The sequence below is a fragment of the Equus przewalskii genome, chromosome 1 (genome assembly GCF_037783145.1).
Source record: "Equus przewalskii isolate Varuska chromosome 1, EquPr2, whole genome shotgun sequence".
In the NCBI taxonomy this organism is placed as follows: Eukaryota; Metazoa; Chordata; class Mammalia; order Perissodactyla; family Equidae; genus Equus; species Equus przewalskii.
In genome coordinates, this window is record NC_091831.1 from 184,059,395 (window position 1) to 184,072,317 (window position 12,923).

At 47.7% G+C, this 12,923-nt stretch overlaps 1 protein-coding gene across 11 annotated transcripts in view; it reads right to left on the reverse strand.

Annotated features, from left to right (window-relative positions):
• Positions 1 to 12,923, reverse strand: part of TRIM9 (tripartite motif containing 9) — a 108,406-nt gene that overhangs the window by 19,899 nt on the left and 75,584 nt on the right. For 8 of the 11 annotated variants that reach the window (XM_008518712.2, XM_008518714.2, XM_070630301.1 and 5 more), the window contains exons 5-7: positions 12,247 to 12,400; positions 4,133 to 4,290; positions 2,886 to 3,024 (exon numbers count right to left, since the gene is read on the reverse strand). In XM_008518712.2, coding sequence (XP_008516934.2) covers positions 2,886 to 3,024; positions 4,133 to 4,290; positions 12,247 to 12,400 — 451 coding nt within the window. The remainder of the gene's footprint in view (positions 1 to 2,885; positions 3,025 to 4,132; positions 4,291 to 12,246; positions 12,401 to 12,923) is intronic. The other 3 variants (XM_008518713.2, XM_070630311.1, XM_070630289.1) reach the window with 1 other exon arrangement.

Below are 12,923 nucleotides of genomic sequence, written 5' to 3' on the forward strand. Positions count from 1 at the left end.
GCACTTTCCTCTGCTTTTCTGTTTTAGTAACACATTCTTTATAATTTCCATTGCATTAAATTATTTTTCATTGTTTTCTTGACCAATTCCCTTCCGCAAATTATGTCTTCCTTATGGAGAAAGGAAGACATAATTCTCCTTCTTTCTGTGTTTATCATAACTTGTAAATATGTAACTATTTGTGTGTCCATTTCTTTAAGGCCTGTCTCTCATCCTAGACCGTAAGCTCCAGGACAGCCGGGTGACGTCTGCTCGACACACCACATGCACAGCATAGTGTACCCCGGACCCTCATCAACAGGGCCCAATAAATAGATAAATAAACAAATTCGCTTTTGAAATAAAGGATCAGAATTCATAACAAAGTGGACATTTCATCTCCCTGCACGATGCTCATTTAGCCAGCAGAAGGTTTTGTGATAGTTCAAAGAGTTCAAGCAGCAGTGACTTAAACCTGAGACTAAATGCACGTAAACCCAAGTCAGACTCGCGATCACCCGTGAAATCGCACCCTTCTGTGACACAGACTTCTTGTTTTGAACTTTGGAACAGGGTTAACTCTTGCTAAGAAGAACATGAAAGATTTTGTTAAAGCAGAAAACCAGAGCAAACCACCCCAATCACCTCCAGGAGCAGCAAAGAAAAAATATCCAAAGTACACCATTCAAGGAACGGTAGGAACATTAATAAAGTATAAGTTCAGTTAATGTACCAAAACTCTGTTAATGGAATTTTTCTCACTCATCTCAAAAAAGAGGTATAATTTTTAATTCTATATGCCTTTTCTATTGTTAGAGATTGATCAATTCTTTCTTTTCCTAATAAGCTATTCCTTATATTTTCTCTTGCTTTCTAAATCTTGTCTCACTGTTGGAATGAATCAGAATGAGGGAGAAACAAATAGAACAAACCAAAGTTATGGAGAAAGTATGTGTGTGAACTTTATTTCATCATGAGAAAAATCACTTCTGTGCGGTAACAGAGAATACTGGTATCTACACGACGATAGGGCTTTCTTTGTATTTAGGTACATCCCTTATATTTGTATACAATATATAAAATTCATGGAGGAAATTAATTCTACAGTACAGTTGCTTTGCTGGAAAAGGACTTGTTCCATTAGTTTCTTTAGGAAATGACCCCCAGTGCTGTGACTGCGGTAATGAGGATCACCGTTCCAATCCTGTAATTTATTAGACACCATAATCTTATGAACAGTAAGAGAAACTGAGAAACTACATTCCCCTGTAGGATGAAAAGAGAGACATCAGTGCTCAGGCTGCTATGCTAATAACTGATTTTAGCAGAATAGTATGATTTCCATGATGTATTATGAATAGATAGTTTTCCGGCAGGTCTGATGACACATATTAGCAACATGGTTGCCAACTGCCTCCCTGCTCTGAGGGCATGCACTTCTCTGTTCCACCAAACCGCCCCGTGCACACGCCGGACACGAGGCCACCACAGTGAAGGGCCTTCTGCGTTGCGTCCAGGAAACCCTTGGAGCGTCAGCATTTTGGTACGGTGCTTGGGAAAAGAGGCAACTGCTCTCAAGGGGCCAGGTCACCCCAGAGAGAAGCTGCTGAAACAATGGTTCCAGGGATGCTCTGGCTCACGTGGCTGTGACCCAAATGGGAACAGGTCACGTGGGCACCTTCCCTCAACAGACCCTTCTCTTTGACAACATGGCTCAGGACTTCCAGCTGCTGCCCGGGCAGGGCTGTCACGGCTAGGCCCATCCACCTTGCTGTGGGATTTGAAGTTGTGCTTATTTTTAACCATGTGAACCATTTTAGGGGCGACGGGCACATGCTGAGGTTTGTGGGAAGTGGGAACAAACACCACCACAGTTCCTTTCTTGAATTTGAACAAAATCAACACAATCGGTTCTGAGAGGGAAGTTATGGAGGATGCCGCTTGGGTGCGGGTAACTGCTCTGATTAAAATGACACCCGGAAGCTCTGGAAGTGCTTTGGCACCGACCGCGAATAGCTCTTCGTAGGTTTAATTTCACGTGTTGCAATTGCTTTTAAAGGGAATGTGTTCGAGCCTTGGAGGTCACACCTGGCCATCAATGTCAAGCCCCTCCTCTGAGATGGGTGGCTCGCCTTTGATGACCAGAGTATTTACAGTATAGCCAAGGAGCGAGGCTCTCTAGAGACCGGGCTGGGACCGGGCATCGGCAGCCTGGCCACGCCTGGAGGGGCCGGCAAAGGAGGCCGCGGCGAGGAAGTGCGGGGCTGCCAGTCTCTTCCTGTGGGAGCCCCCAGGAAGCCTGGGTCCTGTGCCAGTGGCCTCACCTCTGGGTGTGAAAGGGCAGTGGTCCGCGCTGGGGAGACGGGCCCCTCCGAGCAGCTCTGCCCCCCACACCCATCGGAAAGGCTTCCTGGCAGATAATCCCCCACTGGAGAGAACCTCGGCCCACCCTGAGAAGCAGGCAAGCACTATGGGCAACGGGCATCATCGGGTAAAGTGGCAAATGACGTGTGTCGTGGAGCGGGAGCTTGCCCTAGGGCCTGGACGCGTGTGTGTCACACGGGGCACACTCAGGCCTTCACGCTCAGCTTCTTCGACTGGAGCTCACTCAGAGTTACCAGGGCAGCTGACGGCCGAGCCCGGGGACACCGCTGTGGACGCTGGCTTGATGGCTCCATGGCCCTTGGGCTTGCTAAAGGCAGGAGGAGCAGCGGCTCTGGGAGGGTGCGGGGCGAGTCATGGGGACACTGAGGGGTGGGCAGGCGGGGCCCCTCGGCTGGCCAGCGCCTGGGGCAGGCGGGGCCCCTCGGGCGGCCAGCACATGGGGCAGGCGGGGCCCCTCGGGCGGCCGGCGCGTCAGGCGCCCCGCAGCTCCCGCTCGGAGGGGCGCTGCTGAAGGGCCTTACCCTCCGGCGTCTGCAGGACCAGGGTCTTGCTGTACTGGCTGACGCCCGCCTTGTTGAAGGCCTTGATGCGAGCGTTGTAAGTGCTGTTGAAGTGCAGACCGTCCACGGTGCACATGGTCTCCTTCCCAACGTACACTTCCTGAGGGTCAAGAAACAACAGGCCACCGTTTGACTCAAATCACTTGAGGGGCCATTCGGGAGGAAGTGTGGCAGAATGGTTAGGAGCACGTGCTCTGGTGTCAGCCTGATCTGGACTTGAATCCTGCGGGATATGCGGCCATGTGATTGACCTCTCTTACCCTCAGTTTCCTTATCTGTAAGATGGGGAGAGCGATGCCGAGCTTCTGAGGGTGGTGTGAGGATTACACAAGGTTGTATGTGCAAACCGACCAGCAGAGGGCCGGGCACTCAGCACAGGCCTGCAGCTGAACGAATGGTGGTTATTAGCAGCTGGGGCTCAATTATTACTTACCATTATTAACTTGGCATTTGTGGAGTATATCACACCCACCAAGGTCTTTACGCATCAGTAGGATGTGTGAAAAACAGGTTTGAAAACACGAGGGCCTAGATCGTGTCATATTTGTCACTCCACTGACAACTTCAGGAACAGTCACAGAAACCACACTCCAAGCCACAGGAGGGCAGGGTTTCCTCAAATACAGAGGGACGGGGAGGAAGCAGGGATGGGAGGAAGAACGACATTTCAGAGGCTTAAAATAAATCCCACATAACTCGTCTCTAGCACAGGTAGTGTCTGCCTCCATCTTTAGCCGCATAATTTACAGCATTATGCTGACGTAACGGTAAAAATAATTTGCATTCAAAGCATAGCTTTAAAGTGACAGCTCAGGAGATTGGGTCTGGGACTGGCAGCATGCTAAGAAGGCTATATGGGTGATCTGAGAGACTCTCAACGAGAATGCATGAGGGACATGTTATCGTCATCATCCCCATTTACAAGTGAGGTGGGAAACGGGCACAGCCACACAGCTGAAGGGTGGAGTCGGGGTCTGGATGCGGGCCCCAGAGCCCGCAGCATGGCTGTGCCTTCTCTCGGAAGGGGAAGGCAGTTTCCGTTCGGGGACTTCTTCATACATCTCTGATGGTGCAAGGAGAAAGCAGATCTCAGGTGAACGGCAGACAGGCTCGCCTGGACTGTCTGTCCCCAGGAGGGGAGGGGAAGCTGGTGGGTCCTCTGAGGGAGTCCCTGGTTCTGGGTAACTGGTAGTAGGTTCTCTACTTACCCGGAACTGGCCCCCGTTGCCGTCATCCAACTCCAGAATGTACCCTTCGGCGGGCACCGTGGACAGAGGCGGCTGCTTCCAGGACAGCGTGGCGCTGCTGTTGTGGGTGCAACACTCCTCCAGCTGTAGGATGGGGGTCGCTGGGACTGGAGGGGAAGCTAAACAGAAATTAGTGTGACCCTGCTTCTGTCGAACTGCAAACATCTCAGGATCTTGGAATGATAAACATCCCCCTGACAAGCATGTGGCCAGCCCGGGGTGCGTGGGGGACCTAAGAGGATCCCTCCCAGAGTCTCCAGGAGTGGGACTGGTTCCCGAGCTACTGTGGGGCCTTATTCCAAGCTCGTGGTGGTACTTTTTCTACCATCAATGGAGGGGAGGCAACTGCTCTGTTCTCGCCTCCTTGAGCATCAAAGACATCATCCCCGAGGGAAGTCTTTCACTTGGGAGATGGATTTCCAGTCCAGCCCACTAGTCTATTTAACCCGTAACAAGGACAGTAAATTTATTGTACAATTTGTTCTGAGCCTAAATCCCAGTTTGTAAACATGGAACTGCCTATTCTGAGAAACAGCTCTGAAACCACTATGTTTATAAGGTTGTATCATTTTTTTAACCACTGATTTTACTCAAGGTCTTGTGCACATAAGTAGCTTTAACAGTAGATTTCTGAAAATTTGGTTCTGAGTGACACAAACAGGAATTTCTCAGTTTTGAAACTTCTGAGGAACTCGACGCCCTTCTTCCAAGGCAGCTCTATCTTGAAAGCAGCATCAGCTCAAGTCCACTCTCTCTGCAGGCGAGAACAGCCACTGAGCCTGGCGAGAAGCATGGGAGCAGAAGGGCCTGGCAGGGGAGGGTCCAAGAGTCCTCGGGACCTTGTGAGAATCTGCCCCGTGTCACTAGTCACAACGCCTCCCTGCTCCCCATTTTGTGCCGAGAGCCTTTGGTATTACCTAAAACTGCCCATTAGTTGAGCCTTCAGACACACAGACAGAAATGATAGGTAATGAATAATGCTAGCTCCTAACACATGAACTTAGTACATACATCTCGGAACAATGTTTTTACCAACTGCTTAAGTTTTTTTTCAGCAGCAAAACATTAATTTATTTTTGTAGCACTTTAACAACAAGAGAGAACAGTTTGGACCACAGCCAGGGACATTTAGATGAACAAATGTTAATTGTGGAACACCTGGTATGCTGTACCAAAATTGGACTCAGAGTGTCATGCATTGAATTAAATCTGCTCCTTGCCAGTCGCCCCAACCAAGAGCAGTTCAGAGAATAGGATCTATGGTGGATGACCCAGAAAACAAAACCAGGGACTATAATACAAGCGGTGTGAAGGTGAGGCCGGTCTCTTTCCTTATACTTAAGAAAAGACTCAGATACAGTACAAGAAAACCTGGCCTGAGTCACGAGATCAAATACAATGAAATACAAACTAACGACCAGCTAATTGGAGGTGATCAGTGTAGGAAGGGAATCACACTGCAAGTTCTAATGGCATAGAGTCCAGTGGAATCTCATCAGAGAACAGTGGCTTCTGTAGCCTCAGACGTCCCAGACCGTCTAAATTTGGAGGAAAGGGGATAAATCTATTGCCTTCTTCAATAAATAGACCAAGGACTGGATGGAAGGAGGTGGAGACAGAAGACATAACTCCTTCTATTGATCATCTAGACAGAAACAGGCACCACCTAGGAGTGTAAGTGGAGGGTGAACTCTAGGTCATTAGCCATGTTAGGAACTTACTTCGTCAATTAAGTTTTTTCCTTATATAAAGAATACATTTTAACACATTGGCTGCAGAGAAAAATACGAGAAGTTTAAGAAAGACAATCTTCAAAGGGCTTCCAGAAACATGGAAGGATTCTCCCTGGGGATATTTGCTCTTAACTGTCCTTGTTAGTTAGAGCCAACCATGAAAAATAATGCCTCGGACGCTCTTTATCTCACTAACTCCCCTGTCAGTGTACGTGCTCCCTTGGTTCGTGTCTCAGGCAACTCTACATTTCATCAATTTCAAAATCACGAAATAAGATCACAAGATGGTTTCAACTTGAATCATACAGATGCTTGCAGCGTTTCTGCTAAGAAACTCGAATTTCCCTGTATAGACATAGGTATACTTAAAAGATTAATTGAAATACATGGTGTCGTGTAATTAGAACGTGTGAACTTCATTTATAAGTCCTCAATGGGTACACTCTAAAAGACCAAAAGGAGAGAAAAAAGTCTAACCACTCATTAATCTTCAGGTCTTAATACTGCTCAGGGTTTAAATAAAGAGCAAGCAAAAAATCAAAGTAAGAGAGAGAGAGGGAGAGACAGAGAGAGAGAGAGATTGGGGGGGGAGAGAGAGGGATAGACAGAGAGAGAGAGATGGGGGGAGAGAGAGGGATAGACAGAGAGAGAGAGAGAGGGGGAGAGAGAGAGAGAGATGGAGAAAGAGAGAGAGAGAAACTGGGGGGAGAGAGAGAGAGACAGAGTGGGGGAGAGGGAGAGAGAGAGAGAGAGACAGAGAGAGAGAGGAGAGAGAGAGACAGAGACAGAGACAGAGAGAGAGAGAGAAGAGAGAGAGGGAGAGAGTGAGAGGGAGAGAGAGAAAAGGAAGGAACTCAGAGACATATGCATGTGTCTAAATCTATTTCTCAATGTGCTTAGATTTTTTCTTTTTCCTTATTTACCCCAAAGTGATGGTGCATATAAATGGCAAATGTGACAAAATTATAGCCTCATTAGCAAGGACTGAGGCTGACATTTTAGAAAAACAGATTTTACACTGGGTGTACATTACCCTATTTCACTTTATTAGATATAAAATAAATGGTTGACAGGAATCCAAAGTATTCTCAACTTAGTTTACATTTGTTTCGGACGTGGACAGGATCACAGGTTCTGGGCTGAACCCTAAGAAGGAACTGTCACCGGGGCTGCCATGGCTCTTGTAACCTGAACACTTCCTCACCGTTCCTGGACATCTCTGTTTTTCCTCATGAACTTATTTCTCCTGACGGGATCAGATCCTAGATCAGAATTCCAGTGCCCGCATCCTGTTAGCCCGTGAAACCAAGCTTCAGGCTGAAAGTTCTCCTCTTGGACACCAGGGCAGCTGCTCTTCCTGACTTCCCTGAGGAGTCTGGGGGGTTCCTGGCTCAAAATGAAAATCCTGCCACTGTGGCTTGTTATACGAAAGCTTTAGAACGTCTCATCTTTTTCAGGCCATTCTAGTTCAAATTATGTCCCATGTTTTTCCTACTTGTGTAATTTTTCTCTCTAATCTGTCAGATTGGGAACACTCACAACCACCCAGAATCCCTCTGTGAGAGTTAACAGGCGTGTGGCGAGGACATGTGAGCAAAGGAAGTGGCCTCCCATCCTCGATGTGGAGAACTTGATGAATGCCAGAGGGCGTGGAGCGAGGTCGACGTGCCTTCGCTCGTTCAGTGTTCACAATGACCCCACTGGGTAGGCACTGTTCCCATCTCTACTCTGTAGATGAGAAACTAAAGGCAGAAAGTGTCACAGCTGGTTGGTGGCAGGGCTGGGATCTGGGGCCACACAGGCCGGCCAGGGCCGTGGGCCCCGCTGCCAGGCTGCCTCCCCAGGCACAGTAACTGTGCTGCAGGGAAGCCCCGAGCCCGATTCCAGGGGGAAGGTTTCTTTTGGTTCCCATCCCGCGATCAATCATTGAATTGCTGGTACAGACTAGTGAATATTTCACCTGCACAGCTGTAGTGGTCGGGGATGCTCTTCTACAGAGTCACCTTCTCTGAGGGCTCCTTTGTGGACTGTCATTCCTCCTTCTGGTTACTGAACAATACAAATGGCATTTGGGGGGGTCAGACTTCAGAGGAAGGACACGCCGTTTCTGGAGAGCCATCACACTGCTAAGGACACACGTGAACACGGGCCTTGAGGCCATGCCTCGCAGGCCCTCAAACTATGAATGGATTACACGCAGGGTGGCACGTGTGCTCGTCCCCGTCACCATCAAACCCCCGGGCACTCTCTCCCCGTGACTCTCAGGAGGGCCTGTTCAGACCACACCGTCCTTTCCCACGACCTTGGTGCACAGCCTGGACTCTCAGAGTCGACGTGAGTTAATGAAGACAAACGCGTCCTGGGGTGAGTGGAGGCCCTGAGGGATGAAGACCGCCGGTCTGCATGCTGGATGCTTGGTGGAGTGCAGGGTCTTGGTCTCATCCTGGTTCAGAATGAACCCTGGCTTTCCATCTCAGCACCAGCTGATGGCTCTGGGACACTTGTGTACTTAGACAATGCTGGGGAGTGTTCTTCCGGGAGAGGGTAGCACCTGAAATCTACTCTGAGCCAAACAGCAGAGCCCCTGGATGGACCAGGGGAAAAATCCTAAAACGTCCTTCCCATGACCTGGGAAAGAACTGACAATACCAACTCAGAATTAAGGGAAAAATGTTTTGATTACTCTCTAATAAAGACAGAAAAGAAAGCTTTATCTGTTGTTTTCTATAAAAAAGAAAAGTCTGAGAGATCAAGCACCACTCCCACTGGCCTGGAAAGAGGGTCAGATGACCTTCTAGTCAAACGCAACCAGAAAACATGCCATCACAATCTAGGGATGTTTCAACAAAGACGGGACCAGACTTCTCCACTCGGATCTCAACTGATGCAAGCAATGTTGCACCAGAAGGAGCAATCAGAAATCCTTAGCTAACAAGAGAATCATCTTAGGCAGCACATTCTAGCTGAATAGTAGCTGGCCTAAGTAGAAATATTTAAAGACGACATAACAGACTTATCTTCTCTAAAAAAAAAAGGCATCTGAGATGAAATTTCAAAACCAGAGAGATGGTCAAATTTTGAGTTAAGAAGTAAACAGATATTTTAGTTGTCAGTTTGAGTCATAGCTTTAAATGTACATTTTAAGTAACTTTGAAAATATTTTAACTTTCTACTAATCCACTTAGCACAATTAGAAAATATATATTGAATTACATGTATTATTAGTTTCTCAATGGTCAGATTAACACCATTCCGAATGCTACTCAAATTCTGGCCATTTGTACATGGATTTGGGGTACAATTTCTCGAGATATTTCTACTGACAAACCGTGAAAGTGTAGTTTATTAAACTGACTACAAATATCCTAATAAAACACAAAAATACAAAGGCTAGCACTACACCAGGCACAGTTGTGTGTATGTTGCAGACATCAAAGGGGCTGGGAGGAGAAGCCTTAACCACAGCCAATCAAGTTCCATGGCCTCATGACCTCTTGACATTTTCTTTCCATCGCAAGCATCTGACAGATAAAAATTATTCAGATTCTAAACAGGACTGAGCTCTCACTGAATTAATTAAACTTAGTGAGCACAAGGCAAAGCATATAAATTAACTCTGCAGAGGGATACTAATCAGAAGTAAATTAAATTAAGATGACGTGTTAAAAAGAAAAGGGAAATGGAACAATCCAGTCTCATACCAAATGGCCTGTTCCATTAGCTTCATCGATAACTGTTCTGGATAATTCCGTGTTCCAGGTGAACCTGTGCCGGAGTTTGGCATTTTGGCCCTTGGAGAGCATGGCACTCTCTGCTGTGTGTACTGACCTTCATGGAAGGAAGGTACACACAGCCATGTCCACGCTTATTTCTGTGTGCAGCCCTAAGTGGCCAAGTGACAATGCAGCAGGAACATGGTCTGTGACGCCATTGTGTGAACCTGCAGCCCCTGCACCAGGCGAAGGGCCTGTTCACTCCAACACAACAGTGCATGGAGAGGAGCAGCTCTCCAGCCGGGGCAGCATTCCCGGCCCCCCGGCTTCCACCCTCTCCCGCCCCTCCTCCTGCCTGTTTTTCTCTGAAAGCCCGTCCACTGCTTTCAGATTTTGTGACAGATTTTCTCCTCTGAGCTACTTGAGACATAACCTTGCAATGATTTTACCTCGTTGAGAGAACAGGGTGTGGAGAGAGGCTGACGGAGAGGGACTTCCGTGGGGCTCTAGACACGACTTGATGGCTCTATTGCACAGGTACCATGTAGGCGTGAAACAAAGATTTTAAACAGTAAGAAGGAATTGCTGCAACAAAAAACCAAATTTCTTAAGTTTCAGGGAGGAATTCAGTTATTCCTGGAAGAAGTTGCCTAGTAAGGCACCGGCTTTACAGCACAAACTGGCAGTCGTAGGGCTGGTTCTGAAGCCACGCTCCTGGGTTCGAATCCCAGCCCTGCCATGCACCCAGTCTTCCTGTGTCTCAGTTTCCTCAGCTGCCCACTGGAGTTGTGAGAGTAAAATGGGTCAATCCACGTAAAGCTCCTAGGAGAGTGTTGGTTTGGGAAGCAGTCAAGAAAAGCTAACCATTTCTGTCACTACAACAAAGCATTTTTATTTACAATCTATCCATGGCTTACCTCAAAAGTTAATTATAGTATCCTCCCAAAGCAATACATATTAAACAAAAAAATGAGGAGACTGGAAACAAAGGAGGCAAAAATCCTTTGAAAGGATTGAGAGAAGGAGGAGCAATGGGTACAGGATGAGTTTTACTGTGTGATGTGAGCCTATGACTTGCTGGGTTACATGGTTCTCTCTGTCTAATAAAAGGAAGCATGTAGACTGTTCTTAAGAAAAAACCTTTTTTTTTGCAGGGGAGGATTCACCCTATGCTAACATCTGTGCCAAACTTCCTCCTTTTTTCTCGCCCCACAAAGCCCCAGGAGATAGTTGTGTATAGTTGTAAGTTCTTCTACATGAGCTGCCACCACAGCATGGCTACTGACACACGAGTGGTGTGGTTCCACAGCCGGGAACTGAACCCAGGCCGCTGAAGCAGAGCAAGCCAAACTCTAACTGCTAGGCCGTCAGGGCTGGCTCAAGAAAACACTTTTAAAGCACTGAATTCCAGGAGTAATTTATTACATGGATGCTTGAGTTGGGAGAATCAAAGAGTAAATCAATTTCTTCAGTTTTAAAAAAGATCAGAGAAGGACAAAATTATAGAGTTGGAGAGCAGATGAATGGTTGCCAGGGCCTAGGGGTGGTGGCGGGAGGGGTGAGGTGTGACTGTCACGGAGCAGCAGGAGGGTGGTCTCCGGAGTGGCGACAGTTCTGTGTCTGGACTGCCACAGGGTTACACAAATCCACACGTGACAAATGGCATGGAACCATCCCCACACCGTGCTCCAATGTCGGTTTCCTGTTGTGACATTAGATGACAGTTGTGCAAGATGTGACCATGGGTGGAAACTGGACGAAGGGCCCCGGGGCCCTCTCCTCACTATTGTTGCAACCTCCTGGGAATGTATAATTACGGCAAAGTAAGAAGTTAAAAAAAAGATCAGAAATATTTTTGAAATGGATATTACTTACACTGCCATAAAAATATCTTTGCTTGGTTGGCTTCAGTTTTTACCTTTCTTTGAAAGAGTTATTTTCCTTAAGATCATTTTAAGTATTTATATTTCCCCTCAGCCACCCCCAAATCTCCAAGAGATCTTGCCATATCCTTCAATCACAAAAACCAAAAATTTTAAAAGTTTAAGTTTATTTCAGATTTCCACTTCCTTCTGTATCCAGGCTGGCATTTCCCGACCAGCATTGGCGAGCCGCCTCTGATCCTCTCGGGCTCCCACTGATCCACCCTCAGCCGTTTCCTCACTGTCCCTGTCCACGTGGAAGCTGTCCTTTCAGTTCTCAACTCCCTGGATTTGTACCAGCATTCCTGGGTGACTCTGTCACAAGATCTTATTTATGTGCAGTGACACTCTGTCTCTCTTTTAATGTCAGCTGTTCTCTGATGCCGAGTGTGTGAAATCTCTAAGACTCTCAAAGAGGCAAACGCTGAACTTATCTGAATTGATCTGACTTTCTGAGAGGCAGAGGACATGGCTACGGGGGCGGGGGTGTTTCCATTATGCCGTAAGACAGGAGCCACTCCAGATTCTGTAACATGACCCACAGGTGTGTGTGTGTGGTTCCTTCTGCCTCTCAGGTGATCTATATGCCTGGCGGCTGCCTTTGCTTGCTGTGAGCTGGCATGCAGCCTTTATCCTGCTTCAAGCATCAGGACCCCTGAGGACGTTGCTGGGACGGTGGCGGGGGGGTGGGGGACGTGGGCACGCACCTTTCATCTGCACGAAGTCAAGCTGGTGAATGGACTGCAGCAGAGGGCTGTTATCCAGACTCAGGTCGAAGTCCGTAGTCATCCTGGGAGTGAGCGTCCCCTTCCCCCACTGGTCCTCAGTCAGGTGCACTCTCCTTATGAGGGCGTCAGAAATCTAGTCACATCAAAGACCACAGCCTAAGAGACACAACGCCACCCTGGACACAGAACACTGCTCCTCGGCTCTCCTGGAGGGTTACCCAGCCCGCCTGGGGGCTCACACCCTTCCCGACCCTCTGAGGGTGGTCAGGAGCCTCATTATTTACCATGGGAATCTGGACACTTCTGTGAGTCAGAGGAGGGCACAATAAATACTTAGAAGCCATCAACTGTCCTAAGGGACGAATCTGGATATATGAGAATGCTAATTGACTGATCAACTAAAAGTCAACGACATTAAACAATACGTTGGCGATTAGTTAATCCAACTAGAAGCGACAACCCTAAGTTTCTACCATGAGGTGTGGGAGTCCCTGAAAGAGTCTAGAGAGGCTGCGTATGACAATCTGTAAAATGCAGCTTCTTAGGCTTGCAGGGCGTCGCTTCACGTGTCCCTCTATTCTTTGGTAGACAACTCTCATTTCTTATATTCAGTCCCCTCTGTCACTCAGCCAGTCTGGTAGAATCTGAGCTGCAAG